Here is a 19,868-nt window from a genome sequence, read left to right on the forward strand (position 1 = left end):
AAAAAGAAGAGAAAAGCAGGTGAAAAGAAATCACACCATCCACATGAGCATCTCCACACTTTGTGCTGATGAAATGAGTCAAGGACAACATTTAAAATTGTAGGTCTGCCACTGCACAACCGCATGACCAAATTTTTACTGTAGAAGACTGCCTCCAAGTCTTCCCTAAAACACTAACTAAAGCAGTCTATAATAGCAGCTTTAGTGCTTAGAACTCCTACATTACAAGTACATATGAAAGCTTTTGATACAAACCTTTGTTTTCAGGTTTAGGAAAACTAGGAGAAGTTTCACTTGGCTTTATATTCTCCTTGTTTCCAGTTGCAGAATTTTGCCTCTGGTCCTGAAGCCTAGTATCTTTAGCTAGAAAAGAAATTGCCAAAGTTATTCTCTTATACACAAATCAAACTGACCAAAGAGAGAAGGCAAGATAGAAACAGAAGAGAGATTTAACCATGTTTAGCTTACAAAAGAAAAACCCGAAGTTACACATTTTCTGCTACCTATAGTTAGGGCTTAGAGGGCTATCCTTCCCTTTCCCCACCCCACTATTTTTATAGCAAAATGAAAAAAGTCCCAAACACATCCCTCTCATCATGCACAGAACCTTAACTAGGCTGAAAACACTACAAACTGAGAGCAAATTATTTTCAATAGTCCAAGCTCTTTATACAGAATGCTACAAAGATCTGACAGTTCTTAGACATTTGACTGTGCTCTTGAATATTTGGGTTTTTTTTTTCCCCTTCCTTTCGCTACGCTCATATTCTTTGAAACCAGTGGCCTACGTTTCCTTAAATTAGAAAACAGTCAAGAACTCAGTTCAGGAAAAAAAAAATCCTCTATTAAGTCAAATATATGTAAGTGCTTGCTCCTTAAAGGGCAGAAGAAATTAAGCATACAGACTTATCAAAAAGCCTCTCTCCAACCTTAGTTTAAAGTTAGCATTATGAGAAAATGCGAACTCACTACACAGTAAAATTAAATGCATCAGAAGTTTTCCCTTCATTTAGAAAGCAGTCAGGGATTAGGGAAATGGAGTATTTGCAAGCTAGCGAGGGTAACTTACCTTCACTGGAAGGGGTAACTGCTCTGTTGGACGCAGGGCTGGCAGGTGTAGGAGAGGCAGCTGGAACAGGCATGGCAACAGATTCAGTGGGAATAGTACCAGGCTGAGGAGAAGGCAGAGCTGGTCCCGTGGGAGTGCTGCTCTGCCTTGGAGACCTAGGCCTGTGTGTTTTAGGGGATAATCTTGGAACTAGAAACAAACAGGAAAAAATAGTTATAGGATAAGCATCCTCATTTGCTCAGCAGTTTGCTTATTTTTAAAATGACTAAAAACATGCTTTAAAATATTTAGTGGAACACTATATAGTGACTAAAACCCTGTTTACCTTTCAGGTACGTCTCCTAGCTCTTTACAACACAGCATTTCAGATAAGCGATGCAATTTTTCTGCAGCTTGCCTCTAATAAATATTACTGCCCTGCAGTCCCATCATGAAACTGCAATATGCTTCGCGGCCCCCCAGCAGTACAACTACAACAGCTCACATTAACACAGTTTCAGGCAGAACAGAAAGGGTGGTCAGGTCTCCATACAAACAGATGTAAAACATTTTTAAAAGGGCTGAAAAAACACATCCATTTTACAGTGTCCTCTTTTGGAGGTTTGCCAGCTGGAAAAAAAAAACAACATATCCTATTGAAAGAAGATTATTTGATGTGTATTTTTGCCCCTGTGTTAAAGCAGCAAGGAAAGTTGTATATTCTTTAAACAGTAAGTTGTACCTCCTGCTTCCTGCTCATCCCACTGCGGCTAGTTAGTTGCTTTACGTCACATATTAACTTCAGGTGAGCGAGGAGAAAGAGAGGTAAGTCATTTTAACAGTCCTACTTGCATGTTAGTACTGAATAAAGGGGGGGGGGTGTGCGGGGAAGATGAATCAGAGATAATGCCAGAACAGAAGAATTTAAACTTTTTCCACAAGGCAACAGGTCTACGGGGGTCTAATTCACACCTCTTTTCTGAAAAATGCCTTCCCACTGCACTCCTCTAGAATTTCAGCACTGCTAAAAAGTATCAGACTCCAAACTATCACCCATTTGTCCTTCGATTCAAGAAAGTGCCCAGCTGCTGACAACTCACTAGAACACGGTGCCAACTACAAAAGCTTGAGACTAGGGCCTGTGTCACAAGACTGAGCTTCAAATTTAAGTAAAATATCAAAAAACTATTGTTAACTGATTAAAAAGAGGCACTGACTGTATCTGCTACTACAGTACTTAGACAAACACAAAATGACCACGTAAAATCTGCATAATTTTTAAAGGAAAATATATCCAACTTAACTTGAATATCATTTCATCTTCTCTTTTAACACCAACATTCCTCTACCCAAGCATGTCCTTCATCTGTAAACCACAACCCAGTTACACTGCCATTAACCAAATTCAGTGATGCAATGGAACGCATACAACTTTCCTCGTCTCCTTCAATAACTTTCCTGAAAGCCACTTCTCTCAACAACTAATTCCCACATTTTTCCTTCCTTTCTCTTCACACAACACCTCACTTCACCTCTGCAGTTAAGACAACATTGCACTTGAAGGACCGACTCACCAGCTATTTTCCTATAGCTATCTGGAAACAGCCTTCTCCCACTTCATCTAACAAGCTAAGTTAGCAGACCAGTGTTGATTCAGAGCCTGAATTGTCTAGAAACGCAGTATTCTGCTTAGCATTCACACTCTAAAGTATCCCTGGCAAGCCATCTGCAATAAGCCAAGCTTTACCTACCCCCACTGACAACTGATGACCACGTCCCACCTGAAGGGCTGCCTCGTGCCACTGCAGTAGTAGATGCTTCCCCTGGTGCATTATGAGATACAAATTCTAAGCCACTTGAAATTGTACCCCTACCAGTAGAGACTCTGTGACCTCGAGGGTGCCGTTGAGCCTTAGGAGACATCCGTGGAGGCCCTGAGAAAAAGAAGACAACCCCACACAATAAGTACTTAACATCCATCACTAAGAGTACCCAAACATACTATCTGTTTTTAAAACTGGATTTAATCTAGCAACTCTCAATAATGCAGTAATAAGAGTCAAGCAATTTACACTGACATCGACTAGAACCAGGGATCCACGAGACTAAAGAGGTCAAGCCATTGGTCCAGCCAGACTACCAACAGGCTCATCACCTTGCTATGACAGCTCACATTCATTGATATTTAGAAGCTTTATCAGAATTGAAGCAGGTACGCAAGTCCTGGATTTAAAATATTCAAATCCAAGTATCCAGCATTGCTTACTGCAAGACAAGCCAAAAAGGTTAGTGGACCAGCTCCCTCTGGATAAGCACAGTTCCAGGCTATCAAACGTTTTCCAGAAGAGAAAAAATCTCCATTGCTTTTGGCAGGTGGTCAGTGATACCAAACATTTATTTACAGAGTAGTCACCACTGGCTGACCAATGCTCTTGGGGAATTTCAGCAGAGCATTTGCACCAAGGCTAAATTGCCTGCAGCAGGTCACAATTCATTTACAAGTCAGCAAAATTGCAACTAAACAAGTTATTGTTATCCCAAGGTTCAAGTCATGCATGTTTAACGCCAGAAGCTAAAGTCGTAAGTGAATACAATAATTCTGAACAGCCTGTACAGCTGCCACAGAACAGCTATGCTCAAGTCTAAGCAGCAATGCAGTTTCTACATCCCAACAAACATTTTCTTTACAAGATCAGACCCAAATGTTGACGCTTCAAAAGGAAAAACTGTATGAACAGAAGACAATCTGGCTGATTACAGTTAATTTTTAATGTAGGTCAATAACAGAGAAAAGTTCAGATAATGGCTTTCTGGTTTCAGATGAAGTTCTAAAATATCAAGTACCTCTTCTGGTTACGCAAATCTTTAAATGTCAGCCTCTATTTTAACCATGAATCTAAAGTACACTTCAAATTACATACAGGCGAGCGTTTTAGAGAATACACACTTTCCAGTAATCCTGTTCTAGCAGCAGAAATTAAATGCTGCAGGAAGCAGCACTTCACTGCATGCCTGACAAATCAATCGCAAGTGCTAAAAAATAACCAAATTTGCATGTGGATGCTCAGTATCTTACTACATTAAAAAGTTCACATTGATAAATTGACAGTAGCATGCCATACAGACATGCCTACTACCATCCACATTCTGGTTATGGACCGACCATCTTGAGCATTTATCAGGCATGCTGCAGAACAGTGTTACTGATTCAATCGGCAGGATGACTGTTCTCTCTCCTGTGGCTCCAATGGAGCCAGCTACAGCAGAGACTGCAGGTTTCCAGTGAGTTTAGGTTTGCATTTTTCCAGGCTTGCTAGATGGTGTTGTGCAGGCTACTTTTTAAGTGCACTTAAATAAAATAAAAAGTTTAAAATGTGTTCTTTACTGTACCCTCGGGGGACAAACAAATTTAGTTCAGATACTTCTGCGTACAGTTACTAAAGACTCATGGGTTAGCTTTTCTCTGCATATTATGGACTGCTAAGGAGCTGAATTACTGTTCTGCCTCAATGCAAACAGATCTGAAGTCTTCTACAGATTGGCCTTTGAAGCAGCTTATCCTATCCCATTCCACAGTGCATTTCTCTGAATACAGTATTATTATTATTATTGTTGTTGGGTTTTTTTTACAAAAGGTTTGAAACTGCTTTTTGTGGAACAACTTTATTAAAATATTTGATACTTTACATAGATTTCTGTTCCTAAAAATGCCCTCTGAAGTTATCAGGTCCTGCATGTTGCTGTTGGTTAAGTTAAGACACTGAGCAGCGTTTACAAAGCTGAGTTTATTTCAGACCAACTTGGGAAATTTCACAGCTTTATTTTGTTTTTGTAAAGCTCTTCAAATAAAAAGGTTAATAGAAATAGTCTGATAAACTAAAGTTAAACACAAATTATAGGTTAAGTAATGAAGAGGAAAAACAATTTTGTAATTAAACTCACAAAGGAGTTAAACAAAGACAAACAAAAACATGAACAAATCGTGGTATTGTACCTTCTGAAGACATGCGTTTAGGCATAGTAGAGACAGGAGCTGGAGAACCATGAGCAGAGGGGTGAGACGGGGGCCTGGAGGGCCGCGAGGGGGGCCTGGAGGGCGGCCGTGTAGGGGTGGCTGCCCGAGGTGGAAGAGAGTTGGGACCTGACTGGTAGCGAGAAGGTGGGCGAGAGGAAGGAGATGGGCAAGGCGATGGCCAGGGAACACCTGACAGAACAAATGATATGAAGGAAAGTATAAAAACTAAAGAAAAATTATGGGGAAAAAGGTCAACAGAAAAAAAAAAGTAAAATATGACAAAATGATTTTTCATGTTTAACCCTTTGGGGATAGATTCGTTTATTTCTGCAACCAATAAAATAGTCTCTGCAAGGTTATCTCCTCCACTTCAGGTCAAATTTAACATCTGAATGTCACAAACTCCCCAAAGGGTTAATTAGGATCTACAAATACTACTAAGGAATAGACAGTAAAGTTTGATCTGTTAGCCTATCATATATATGTTCTACAGTACGCATCACTCTTGACAAGGTCCTTAAATAGCTACCAGAGGTTCTCAAACAGCGGTTCACATACAGTATTGACTACACAAACAGCTACTTTCAAACCAAATGATGAGCAATATCAATTCTAGGAACTGCATCTTTACAAAAAACAGCGGTGTTCAGTGTCTGAATCCTGACATTTATGCCTTTATCAGTTATCTGAAGTATTAATGTACTATTTTAATCTAGGATATAGGGCTCCTTGTTTCCAAAACAAAGAAATTGAATTCACAAGCCATTCTGAGTATTTTAGGTATATGATGTTCATTCAGCAGAGTAACAGGATGACAGAAACCACAAATATTACGAACAAATTTTGAGGTTAGCATTGTTTGGGCAAGACTCAGTTGTACATCCTCTATACGTCTGACTCCGTATTTAAAAAGGAAGTCCCACTTACCTTTAGATGTTTCTCAGACTTCCTCTCCAGATAGAAGCACTTGAGTATTACACATTTTTCATTTATTCACAGGAATCTCATACAAGAGCATTTTTAACTTATAAAAATAATGCCTCAAGGATAGGCTACTGCTCAAATCCATCTCAAAAAATGGTGTTTGGTTTATGAAACACCGATTCCTGTGATACAGTGCCTAGTGATGCCGGTTTATAAATATTACCCATGTGTATAGCAGAAAATACTCAAACAGCTATTTGGAGAGAAGGCTTTTGATTCCATTTCCCCTAACACTTCTCTTACCTTCCCAACAATGATTTCCCCCTGCCCCCCATCATCGTAAAGTCAGCGAGTTGCTTTATTCTTTTTCACAGGAAACAGAATTGATCCACGCACCAGAAAGGAAGAGTGATGCTTCCTCGGCTGCCACCTCCCTTTCACTAGGTGTCAGCATTGCTACTCCTCCACACAGAGCTTAGCAGTAGTAATACATAAAGCCATTTGTAATGTTTAAAATCACATACTGCACCATCATCTAAGACAAAGGTGTTTGAGAAGGAAAACAACTGACATTTCTGCTTTGCAAAGCTACATACAGTGCAGTCAAATGCGTATTCCATTATGAGTAAGTTAAGTCCAAATCAAAATCACAACCTCTGTGTTAAATGATGAATGCTAACCTAGCTTATGAAATACATATCCTAAGCCCACACCATATGCAGTTTCAACCTGACTGCAATTTTATAAGGCACATTCGTTTAGACTTCAGATACTTGCCTCCGTTAACTACTCTTTGATCTGCTCCAGAGTTAGGACTGAATTCTGAAGTATGGGATCCAGACCTTGAAATTGGTGGGCCTGATCCAGACTGGCCCATCCTTGGTGAGTTTTGTCTTCCACTTCCCCAGGACAGGACATCTCTATTCCTCTGTCCAGGTGGAATGTATTTATTTTCTCTGAAACACAGGAAATTTCTATCAGTGTTAAGACACAACTGAAAGACAATGAAAAGTTTCTGATCAAGTGCTCTGCTGGTATTTTCTTTCTCAAATGAAGCTAAAGGAAAATTCTAAATACTATCAGATCTTGACCTAACATTCACCTCATGAACTGGCTTTTGATACTGACCACACAGTCCACTTTCTGTGAGCCCACAGACACTGAATGGTTTAGTACTAATGCCTGAAATTCTCCATGACATACCAAAACCACTGCCCTTTCCTGTCACTTGGTATGGATTCCCTACAGTGACAGAATGGGGAGGTCTTGTTTTGCTACAGAGATAATAGAGGGCCAGGCAGAGGTGTAGGAGTTAGCGTGAGAGCCAAAAACAGCACATGATTGTTTACACAAGGTTCCTAACCTGATCAGCCCTGCTGAAAAAGCAGTTTCAATGAGTAAATTGCTACTATACCAAAATATGTACCATCATTTAAATAAAAATACTATTCATAGTGTATGCAAGTACCTAGCGTTTACACCATGTCCTTCTCGTTCATTAGCATTTCTCTGAACAGCAGTGTATTTTTCTTCTTCTGTTCTTTCATCATTTTCCAAGGCAACCCGAGCTTTGTATTGGGCACTTGATTCGATTTCCTCTGCTAATTGAGTTGCTCTGGCTTCCCGTTTTAAAAACTCTTCTGAATTATCTCTTTCTAATGGCACCCTAAAAGACAACGGAAAGGAAAAGAATCTCTGAAATGCATTCAAAAGCGCAAAGGAGCTACAAAAATTACATAGCGTTAATTCTAACCAAGTCAGAGTAAACAACTGGCTTCTAAGCCCGTAGACTTGCTGTCTTTTTTAGTATGTCGATACTCCTGGACTGGTTTGATATGTGCAAATTCAGTGTCATTTACCTGCCTAGAGAGCTGATGTCAGGGTGCAGAGCTTTTCCATATGACTTGCAAAATCCCCACTCCCTAAAGCTATGCAAAGGCTTCAACTTTTAACACGGTTGAGTACATTAGTAATAAAAAGTCTTAGTCTGTTGTTTAGCTAGGAAGCTACCCTAAGAGACCAAATTTGAATTTCTTTAGCTATTTACACATTCCCAACAGACACAAGAGTCTCCAGTCCTACTAGAAGTTAAAGAGTTACATGCTTAATCCTTTGATAATTCCAACCATAGAATTTCAGCTCTTCCTGTTTTGAATAACTACAGAAAAGATGAATGCAATACATTGGAGCACGGGACCAGAAACCCATGACTCATTTGCCATGTCCTAGGACCTCAAAACCATTCATTCTGTGTATCTATATTAGGTAACAGCATATTGCAAAAAGCATACGTAGCTGCCTTAAGAAAGCCACCATGTAAGAATTCAATACATGAGCAATGAAATACCGAAAGAGATAACTAGAGATGAACATCATACCTGGTACTTCCTTCTGTCCACCCATGGTCTTGTTTTTTACCTGTTCTAATTTTTGTTAAAACTACCCGGTTTTATAAAACAACTTCGTGCTTTGTCCCCGATTCTAATTTTGAGTTCCAAAAGTTGTCTCATCCAACCTTACTTTAGGATAGACTGTGTAAAAATACAGAACACAGTTGGGGCTTGGACCATGCTATGCTCGGCATTATATAATCACTACTGCGTGTATTTTGAATAATATAAAAAAGAAGAACAAAAAACGTAGGTGCAGATACAAGCCAGCCATGAAATAATATATGCAAGATTACTCAAGACTTGGTGGTAGAACTAGGAAAACAAGTGGCTTTGCCAAATTCCAAGCCAGCACTCAGTTACTGCATCACAGGTTTTTCCCCAGACACACATTTTTGGCCAGTCGAGACATCTACTGCCTTATCAATGGTAACTGCAAGAATATTAAATAAAAACCTTACCCTTCAGTGTAAGCTTTGGCTCAACTAAGATATGCATGAACACAATGCATACAAACCTGAAGTCACAGGCCTTGCTTACCCTGTATTAAACAGACACATGAGAAAGGAGAACACCCAATACATCCTCATTTATTTAAAGTGACTGAAAAAAATGAAGGGATGTATGTGGTAGCACTGATGGTAACCTAAACAAGCAAAAGAATGATTTTACATTTCCTAACAGGGAAAAGGCCATTAAAGATGAAACAAAGGGGATGGGCCAGATGAAACTGTTCAGAATCATGGTTATGAGAGAAGCATGTACGGCACCTGACCAACATACTAATGCAGTACGTTTGCTAGAATACAAACTTGTACCTTTATGCAGTTTGACACACTCTACCTGCTAACGCTTAGCTCTAGGAAGAGAAAACAATCACACAATAAATCCTTTACAATCCTTCAGTAGCTACACTGCTCCTCATCATACACTTGGAGAATCGGGAAAAGAGTTTCCCAGTTTAGCAGACTGATATGCAAAGCAAGTTGCTTGACTAGGAAACGATGGAATTTGTCTCTGGCAATTTAAAGCCACTTTCGTAGTTTTAATCTGTTTCCATTAATATCCATAAAGCAGAAAGATGGAAGACTAAAGTTCAAAAGTACAAAAAGTACTTAGAGCAGTGAAGTATACAAAAGAACAACTTCCCCAGGATTCAAATGTAAGCCGATTAAGACACTTTGATTATCACCATGTACAGGTCTAGTTTAACAAAATAGTAAAAATAAAATTGTTGAACCAGAGACTTGTAGACAAGTGCTCCAATTCTACACACAAAAATCAAAATATTAACTTTGATTCCTTGACATTCAAAAATAAGTTTACGCTTTGGGGGTTAAAAGAGTGGGAAAACATTAAAGACATTTCACAATGGCTGTCGAACATCTGCTATTGATTTGTTTTGCAGTTGCAGTTAACATTACAGCTGCAGACTATTGGGAACAGGTCTACACTGCCCAAGTAGCCAAAGCAGGCTTTATATTACTTCTATATTCAAGTTATTATTATATTGTAACTAAAACTTTCTGGACAAGTCTGCTAAACAAGTCATCCACAGTACGCAAGCCCCCCTTAGTTATTAGCAATATTTCAACATTCCGGTATCTACCAGATCAATTGTCTCAATAAAATTAGGGTTCAGTCAAACTGTTCTGCTAGGTTCAACACAAACTATAGGTATAGTGGCTATGTAAAGACAGTTTCTTTCACAAGTTGATATTTTTCTGCCCTATTCATAAAAGTTTTTGTAAGAAATAACCATTACTGCATGCCTAAATTCAGCAAGTGTTGCAACAGGAATGAACTGTGCCCATTTAAGGGAATATATAATGATTACTACATCTAACTATTCACTGAACACTGGCAAGGTTTCTTAAGCATTCATTCATTGCTTTTTCAGTTATTTGATTCCACAGCTTCAGAATGTATGTAGAATTATCTTCAGAACAAAGTTTGTCAAACCAGGGAGAACATTAAATACAAATCTAATAACAAAATATTTTGGAACTTACGTATAAGAAGATAAACTGCTGTCATAAGTTGATACTACACCATAATTTTCTTCATTGTAACGAAACATGTCATTGGGATCCCATCCATTAGACTAGAAGAAAATGATGTTTGTTTTTCAAAATGACACTGGAAACACATTCCCTTAAAATTAAGGGCTGATGGCAGAAGCTAAACCTTTCGCCCTTTTTCCTGGGCCTATGGATTCTCGGTTCAGATAAAAAAGTTAAAGCCACAATTTATTTCAGGGAACTTTGTTCATCAGATGCACAGATTTTACCTTCAAAAGCCAGGGTTTTGTTTGTTGTGTGTATCTGCGTTGTTTTTATGAGGTTCTTTTTAAGTACCATGCCCACTCTGTACTAGAAGATTACTGGCTAGCAAGAAATGCATAGATGAATGCCTTTTCCAAAAAGTGCAAATGGACACTTCTGAACATTAGAAGTGTCCCTTGCTGTGGCAAGTGCTGAAACTTTTCAAATGCCCTACTAATGCAATAATCTGAGACACACACACCACAGGCAGAAGACCCCTGTTGATGTGCACAATATCCCCACTTTAGTAAAATTGCTATTACAGCACTCAAGCACAATGATGCTTTGAATGTTTTATAAAAGCATTGACAGTATTAAGTATTCTAATAAATCTCAGCTGTACAATACATACACTAAAATTGACAGGATAATTGTTCTACCCAGACAAAGTTAATATGTTCCACAGTAACATGACTAGATTCTCCTCTAATCAGTAATATAATCTTCTGTCTTTAACATATTGCAGTCTGAATACCTTACTAAAAAGAACGCATGGTTGAGTAAAAGCTAACTGCTATGATCTATAAAGAAACGTCATTTGAGACCATACTCTTTATCTAACGATTCATAATCTACTGAGATTGTATCTGTGCTTATTAAGTCATGGCTCAGACTTCCATCAATTTCCTTCATCGGAGCTAAGAGACAGTTAGCTAAGCACAATTTCGCCATAATTTCCAAATGCAATGATAGTCAGACAGGAATGCTCTGATTAAACATAAATCACTTCAGTATACTGCTGAATTTGGAGTCCTTAATAAAAGCTCCTCTTTCAGCCAGACCGTGAGTCAAACACGTCCCTTACCACAACAGCTGCCATTTGTCAATATTTGCCCAAAGTGGCATTTGAAATCCAGTTATTCTTATTCAAATTGTAAAAAAGTACTGTGGCAGCTGCTAGCAAAAGCTGAATATACACCCATACAATGTAGGCCAACAATTTTAGTCAAAAGTTCATTACCAGATTAAAATTAAGGAATTGCTGCAAGACATGTCCAGAGAAATAGCTTGTTTTCTACAGACTGTCATAGATGATAAAAAACTATTACTTACAACATCTGTCTCTAATGCCTCAAGCTCCTCAGCAGCGGTGGTCTCTCCTCCATCCCATGGTTCAAGATCCTTTTCCTTGTGTTCACCATTTACTTTAGCACTGATGGCTGAATCAGTAAAAGCATCTACAATGGAGTGGGGAAGGATGGGGGTAAAATCAATTTGGTTAAGTACAGGAAGACGTACACACTAGTTTATCTGAGGAACAGCCAAATACAGCTGAATCGCAGGCACATTGAACATCATTCACCTTCTCTTGTTGTTGCCGTATTCAACAGGACTACATTAGAAAGGTGCCTACTTCATACTTACTTCTAATGTATCATACTACTTCATACTACCTTCTAATATATCAAAGAACAGCAGTAATTACTTTCAGTTATTTGAAAATATTTTACACAAACTACATGTGTGTTTTGGGGAAAAAAAACCAAAACACCCAAAAAACTACCTGAGCATCCTCATTCTTCTAGAAAATCCCAGACTTGTACAACACGCTTTTCCAAACAGCCCGCACAACTGCACCCTCATGTATCAGGCAAATATCAAAAAAGCATGAATGCAACCCAAACCCATTCCCTAAATGGGCAAAATACCAGTTTCCCTTCAAATATCCAAGTTTCTTCTGTTTTCTTCTATTTCCACAACTCCTCCACACATCAGCATGCACGCACACACTTTTTACTCCCTTTGCAGCGTAACTCAATTATCCATTAGCTTGGTGCACTCATTCACTGTGACATGAATGGAGATGTGGTGGAGTCACCATCCCTCGAGGTGTTCAAAAAATGTTTAGATGTGGCGCTTCAAGAGATGGTTCAGTGGGTTTAGTGGGCATGGTGGCATTGGGTAGAAGGTTGGACTTGATGATCTTTGAGGTCTCTTCCAACCATAATGATTCTATGATTCTATGTCTTCTTTCCTGCAAGAGCTTTTTCAAGCAGCAGCTTCCCCAAATTGAATCCGCAAGAATCAGAAACTCTCTACCTTTTATTCTCAACAACATACGAAAATAAATAAGCAGTAAGGGTCTGCTATTGCTTATAAAAATTGTAAAAACATATATTGAAAAAATAAATATAATGAGCTTTTATTTTCACTTGTTCATGTTTCATTCAAGCCAGACTTAAGAAGGAATAATACTAGAATATTAAAGTGCTGTTAAAAAAAAAAATAAAAAAAATACAGAGCCATTCATCAAAGAAGCCAAGCTTTTTGTAAGCAACTAGATCTCAGAGCTGCCATACTTAAACAGAAGGAACTTTAAAAAATAAAGTAAGCTTGTTATAAGCTTATAAATAAATAAATAAGCCTAAAATAAATAAGCCTTCAATCTAGAATTTCCTATTATTCTACTGATAAATAAAGGAGCAAACATTTCAGACCTTCAGAAAAGATGAGATCAAATCACCAGGTAGTGCCAGATATGGAAGAATGTGGCTTAAATTGATTTTTGGCAAGATCTGAAATCTTACTAAGAAAAACAAACTTTAAAGCCATCATGAAAAGAATTCACAACATATGAAGTTGGCCACTGATGTTTCAGTTTTTAAACAATCACTGAAGATTTTTTAAAGAGAGACTGCTGACATAGCTTATTATTCCTGTTTTAACCAATTTCACAGTCAAGTTCATATATTGGTATGATCTCTCATAAAAGTTAACTGTGCTTAGTCTAATAACATTCAGCACTATCTCATGAAATGCTCGCTCATCTCATACACAAAGACCAAAGGAGCTATGAGTAAGCAATTAAGCATTGTTAATAAGCTTATATGAAACAAAATGTTATAAAAGATGTATGAAAAATAAGAGAAGTGTATTAGCTAAACATTCATTTCAAATACAAAAGAATCAGTAAAATAAGAAAGCCAAATGAAAGAAAGATATCTAACGAGGCACACCACTGTTGGGGCTCATGTGAAATTGCAAAAACCTGCATCAATCACCTTGCGAGATATCCCAGTCTGCCAACCAAAGCTGTGACAGGACCTACGCAGCTGGAGGTTCACACTTTCAAGTGAGATTATTTTTTAGCTCATCACTAAATGCGATGCCTTTAGCAGGCACATTCTGGAGTTACTTGTAGAACGTTCTGAAACAGAGTTGTTGTAGTACCTATGTGCTGATACAAAATTTCAATCGTTGCATTTTCAACTGTTCAGAATAGGTAAAAATCAAGGGTGAGAACAGAAGTCACCAACTAACTGCAGGATACTCTAAATGATTCTGTGAAGTTATGCATGCATGTTTTACAGTGCCATAAATGCGCGAGCAAAAATATTAAGTTTCCGTTATATATTATGGTAACAAAAGCATTATGAAAGGCAAGATGCAGAGACATAAAGTGACTGCCAAAAAAGTTACCTGTTTCTGAAGGAACTACAACAGATATGGAGAGAGAAAAAATTGGAAGACATCAGATATAAATACATGTGGATTGTTTCACATTATATGGCTGAATTCAGGCAAAGCTAAACTCTTTCAGTCCCTCTCAGACATAGTCAAACTGATTACACATCTCCCACCTTGCAAAGATCATTTGTATAGTAAAACCTCAGCAATGCTCCCACTTATTAACAGCCCCATGTATTTCTACATTTTGCTTTACACCACCCCCCCCAATAGCCTACATATTTCTAAGGTATACCAACTTGACAGAAAACACCACTCTTTCACTTCCCACAAACAGCTTTTAAAATATACTATAACAGAAGATATGTTTAAATGTCATCTGAAACTACACCGTAACACAGCGCTACCTCAAATCCACAGTTAAGTAGTAACTAAAGAGGATATTTAACAGGAAGGTGCTTGTATTTGGAAATTCTATGTTTACCTTATCAGTACCCCGTAGCTAACACTGCCATAACCCAGACAGATCAGTGCCGCTTCTGTGCCGAGCATCATTAATTCAGTGTTTCATATTTGATCCTCTCAGATTGGACATTTTACACCAAATACAAGTTGGAGGCTGCTTATGCCACTGAGGAAACTGTGAAATTTGCTTATACATTACTTCACTGGGAGTAGAGGGAACTCTTCTCCAATGAGATTAGACAAATATGAGTTAGAAGGACTGATGACAGCACCTGATGGAGGTAATCTTCTGTATTTCAGAAGCGTGTTTCCTTAATTTCTATTAAATTTCTTCAGACAAACCCCATACGTGACTGTGCCATTTTGGATACTGTGAATAAACTACTAGCTTAACAAGACTCATCTACTCAACCCACTAATTTTCTTATTTAAAAAGCCACATAAACATTCAGCAGAGTGCTGTTAAAAATTATAATGATACAGATGAATCGGGGGAAAAAAAACCCGCAAGTCAACCCAAAAACTCCACTATCTAACAAATGCTACAGATCTGAGTAAGATGTGTACACTCAATGCCAAGCTTCCCAGTAGAATTCAGCATATCATGGGGCACAGGAAGCTTCACTGCTCTTCATTTCTCTCTCACTTTAGAATGAATGTCACAAGTGAGACTGCAACATCACTTTAACCTCTACAACTCAAAGAAAATCCAGAGTTAGGAGAAATTCAAGCTACAAAGGCAGACTTCCAGTCAGACAAAATGGTCTCATGAGCATTCAGGCAAAGTTTAAATGTAGCAGAAGGGTACCTCAAGGCATAGATCACTATTTTCCTGGAACAAACAGCCAGGTAGGCGCACGGGACACCAAGATTAAAAATGCAGCAAGTCAAACAAGGCTTTACCAAAATTAACAAGCAACAAAATTGAGAACATACGTAAAAAATAAATTCTACAAATAATTGTTTCCAAAACAAAAATACTGCTCTTAAGATTATTAGTCAAGTAGAAGCTAAAACATGAACTGCTGCTACAAGTGCCGACTGGCAGAGTAGTAACAGCCAAGATACTGACTGCACAGGCTCAGCCTCCCCCTTACCTGGTACCTCATCTCTCTAACCTGTTGAATGAGCAATTCATATGACACCTTAACACTGCCAAATTTTTAATCAATTCCTTTTCTACATGGTAAAACCTAAGTTAAAGATCAAATGAAAACTGGTCAAACAAGGAGCTTGAGCTGTAACACTCAATTAGCCCCCACTACCTCTGTACCTGCTTAATGTGACATCCCCTAAGCAAAGAAGTTTGGTATCAAAGACCTTGTTTCTTGTTTTAAAACCTGCTAACTGGAAAAAAAAAATCCCAAGGACAATTCCATGCAATAGAAATTCACATTAAGTAAAGGCAAATTAAATACACTCATTCTGAGAATAACTAATTTAATAGTGCATACCTGAAGAATTTGCCCAAGCTGAGTTTAAGAAAAAATTGCCAGAATACAGCAATTAAGAGTACGAGTTTAATTAATTTCAGTGTTTAACACGCTTGTTTTCGCAAACATATTTTCAGCTACTAAACGTGAAGAGCACAACTATGCAATTCAGTGCAACTCTGCAGTTCAAATGCTATTAAAACCAATCGGCATTATGTGCCAAAGGTGCTCATGCTGCACGCTGCAAGCTTTGATCCAGTTTAGCATGGCTCAGAGTAAACTGAGGTTTCATCTTAAAGGTTTCAACAGTAAACTCTCATTTGTTTTGTAACTACTTACTACTGATTTGAAACATTAAAACCAGTTACCACCAGCTTTGCAGAGCCAACATTTCCTTCCTTTGTTCATAATATGCCTACTGCTATTCCCCTTGCAACACTTTCTCTGGAAGGATGCCACTTTCAGTGCTAATTCAAGGAAAAACTTAAAGAGCCAATTCTCTTCTGCCTTTTTTCATTCAATTTGTAATATTTTTCTCAGTAACAGTGCCAAAAAAACAAATTAAAAAATTGTAGAAGCCTTTTACTTTAACAGTAGTTATGATGCTGAATTGATCTGTCTTTAAAGAGAAGCCAAGAAGGGAACTCTGAAACCTTACTCGAATTTGAATCATACACAAACCAGCACTGCCGACCGATCAGTGTTTAGGACTACAGGAAACACCACTAGAAGCTCGTTCTGTAGAACACAGGAGGAATATACCCTCCTATTTCAATCATGCAGCCCAAGTAATCTAGCAACTACGAGATCTAGGCACTTCACCTTCGCCTCAGAAGGTGAAGCAGAAAGACGCTACATGTTAACATACAGCCAAGATTTCAACCTGCACGTTAGAGTGGATTTTTAGCAGTCGATTTCCCCTGCCACATGCAGAAGACAGTGCCTGCCCCTCTTTAAATGCAGACAGAATAATCTGAAAGGGAGATGAAGGATAAAACACAATTTCACCTGAGTTTTCCAATGCATGTTTCATTCATCAGCGTACCCACACTGCAGAAAGCCCTAACTCCAGCATAACAGACCCTCAGGTGACTCCTTTCCATTCCTTCTGAAGCCTAACAGGAATCTACACTAGCACGAAGCTCTATGCAGACTGACAGAGCTGCAAATGAGAGCCCAGAAAGTAGGGACAGATTTATTTTTTAAACATAAACTGTTAAAACGTCCCTATCTGCGCAGACCTACTATTTTTTTCTTCCAACCCTTCCAATTTCTACAATCTGGGCAAGCACCACACTCTCTCCACTGGTGCGCCTAAAGGTGCAAAGTCACGCTTGGCACAAGCAAACCTAAGACTGCTGCTTCCAAACGGGGTGGTTTCCCCCATCCCGAGCCTATACTGTCGTTACCTCCCCTGCACTCGCACTACTGATGTAGCTGCAGGATGAATTATCAGCTCACTGCTCCAAAGCTGTACAAGTATGATAGCAATGAAAGGTGCTTGGCAGACTTATTTCAGATGGTTCTTTCAGACACAACTGTATTTTCCACTCTTCTGAAAGGAGAATCCACCCCATTCCCTTTCTGCCCACATGCTGCTCTTTTCCAGTACTCTTCCAGTCTCTTCTGCCTGACTTGGTCACACAGGCAAACGATGCAGCTAACACCTCTGCTATTCAAGTCTGAGGGTAAGTCAGAAGATCAAGACCCACAGACAGGAGCACCATTTGTTCACACTCCTCCAGCTCAGCAGACAAGCAAATGCCAGAATAAAAATCCATAGAACTTCAGACACTTACACTGAGCCAGGAAACCAGGATGCACTAAAATTTCCAAAACAGCACCTATTGCAGAAATTAAGTTTACTTCAAGGCGTTCTCAAGTCTTGTAGTCTCCTAAGGGGTAGCAGAAACTACACACATATACCCCAACAAACCCTACTCCAGGTAAGCCTCTCCTACGGCAACAGAGTGCTTGTGAAGTGCCCTTTTCACATTATTAAAGAAGTGAGCGCGAGCTGCCTTTCCAACCAAATATGTCCAAATTGTCTACTAATGTGTCTGTGAAAGCCAAAAAACATTGCCGGCTAGGCAATTTGAAAGTATTTGTTCCTGGATAAGTGCAATACTGTCAAACTTCTCTGGGCACCAGACAGTAACCATTCGATACAAACGCAGCAGGGAGCACCATCTCCTCACTTAGGAGTTCGGACTCAGTTTTTACTGTGAATCACCCAGGCTTACCTGACTTGGTAGCATGAAGATTTGGGTTTATTTATAAGAACAAAGGGCCAGCAGTTCCTGCATGCATGTTCATACACTTCCATTCTTTTGAATCCTTGCTTATTTAATTTCCCAAGAAGCAGAAAGCCCTTTGTTGCTCTAATTTGCAGGTGATCAGAGACTGACTTACACTTTCAAGTGTCATTTCAAGATAATACTTTTCTGAGACAGAATGGAAAGCAGATTAATTTACCCACTACGAGTTACTCAGTTTTTCAGCCTTCCAGTTTATCTTGCTCCAAGTCTCTACAGCTTTATTTCAGCTCTCCTCTCCAGCTCCTTAAGAGATTTAGATTCAAAGACATTCCACCTAATGAAGTGAACTGAGCGACTGTTCAACATGAAGCAGTCATTTTCTTCTAGAAAACTTCCATTGAGTAAATTATTCCTAGTAGTAGTAGTAGTACATTCTTCATTCCGTCTGCTCAAAATCTATAAAGATTGGGTAATGGAGAGCCCAGTTTGCATTTACATTAAAGTGATGTTCACAGCAGACCCATTATAAAACAGCTCTCATGTAATTTAAATTCAAAGTCCCATCCAGAACCTGGAACTTATCTGCATTTCAATGCTACATTTGCTCTGACATTATGTATCTTCTTCTGGGAAAAGCAAATTCCTTGAAACAACAAGACTCTCATTCTTCAGCTTTAAATCAGGCAAGAACATATGCACATACAAACACGAGGTGAAAAGACAAAGAAGATGTCATTAAATGTCCACCAGGCCCTATGTATCTCTAAGTCACTGCTACATGGGAATAAAGCATGTGCATTACAATAACCATTTAGATCCCAGTGACAGTTGTTGATCAACCTGAAAACGTACACATATGCATTTTCACTCCATGGCACAGAAAGTTACGTATTTGCTTTTATTCCTTAGCCTAGCAAAATCAGGAACATAAGTATAAAAACCCTTGAGATTTACTCCCCGTCCCCCCCCGCCCCCAAATCTGCAAAGGAACTAGAGCTGTCTGACTTATGAGCCTCTTAGGTTCCAGAAAAATAATTAGGGTCTTGGAGGGCAAACATTAAAAGTATGAAGACCGCCTCACTGCCTGTAAAATCATTTAATTCTGACAGTTTCAAGTCATGTCTTCAAGATTTATAAGACCACTTGCCTGCAACCTCATTAGGTTCTTCTATATTTTGGAGAGCCTTACCTACAGATCGACAAGCAGTAAAGCAGAAATTAAAAACACAAATAGTGGATTTTCTAAGAATATCTAGCTCCATCTGCAGTAGTATTTTTAGACTATTTATACAAATGCATGTTTAGAGACAAAAGTTACTTAACTAAACATAGACTTTATATATACATCAACTCTAAACAACCTTTTTATAAAAGAATTTGTGTATTCATTGATTCTTATGTAACATAACAAATTAATTTAGAAAGACATTTACAAAAAAACCCCAACCTCCCACAAAATCTGTAAATTGTTTTGTAACACCACTGAAGATTTGCTTTCCAGTTACCAAAAGCAGTCGCTCAGAATGCCCTCACAAAGGTTCTGCAACCCATTTTAAAAATTTTGATACGTTTCTGATTTCAGGAGGTGCTGAGCACCCACTCT

General features: G+C 38.6%; 1 protein-coding gene across 1 annotated transcript in view; it reads right to left on the bottom strand.

Annotated features, from left to right (window-relative positions):
- The window catches only part of ATXN2 (ataxin 2), a 43,819-nt gene that overhangs the window by 22,556 nt on the left and 1,395 nt on the right, over window positions 1–19,868 (bottom strand). The window contains exons 3-10 of the mRNA XM_009698763.1: window positions 11,755–11,879; window positions 10,390–10,481; window positions 7,456–7,653; window positions 6,765–6,943; window positions 5,043–5,252; window positions 2,800–2,982; window positions 1,070–1,258; window positions 256–363 (exon numbers count right to left, since the gene is read on the bottom strand). Of these exons, the coding sequence (XP_009697065.1) occupies window positions 256–363; window positions 1,070–1,258; window positions 2,800–2,982; window positions 5,043–5,252; window positions 6,765–6,943; window positions 7,456–7,653; window positions 10,390–10,481; window positions 11,755–11,879 (1,284 nt within the window). The remainder of the gene's footprint in view (window positions 1–255; window positions 364–1,069; window positions 1,259–2,799; window positions 2,983–5,042; window positions 5,253–6,764; window positions 6,944–7,455; window positions 7,654–10,389; window positions 10,482–11,754; window positions 11,880–19,868) is intronic.

Source organism: Cariama cristata, unplaced genomic scaffold (assembly GCF_000690535.1).
Source record: "Cariama cristata isolate BGI_N322 unplaced genomic scaffold, ASM69053v1 scaffold25404, whole genome shotgun sequence".
Taxonomy (NCBI): Eukaryota; Metazoa; Chordata; class Aves; order Cariamiformes; family Cariamidae; genus Cariama; species Cariama cristata.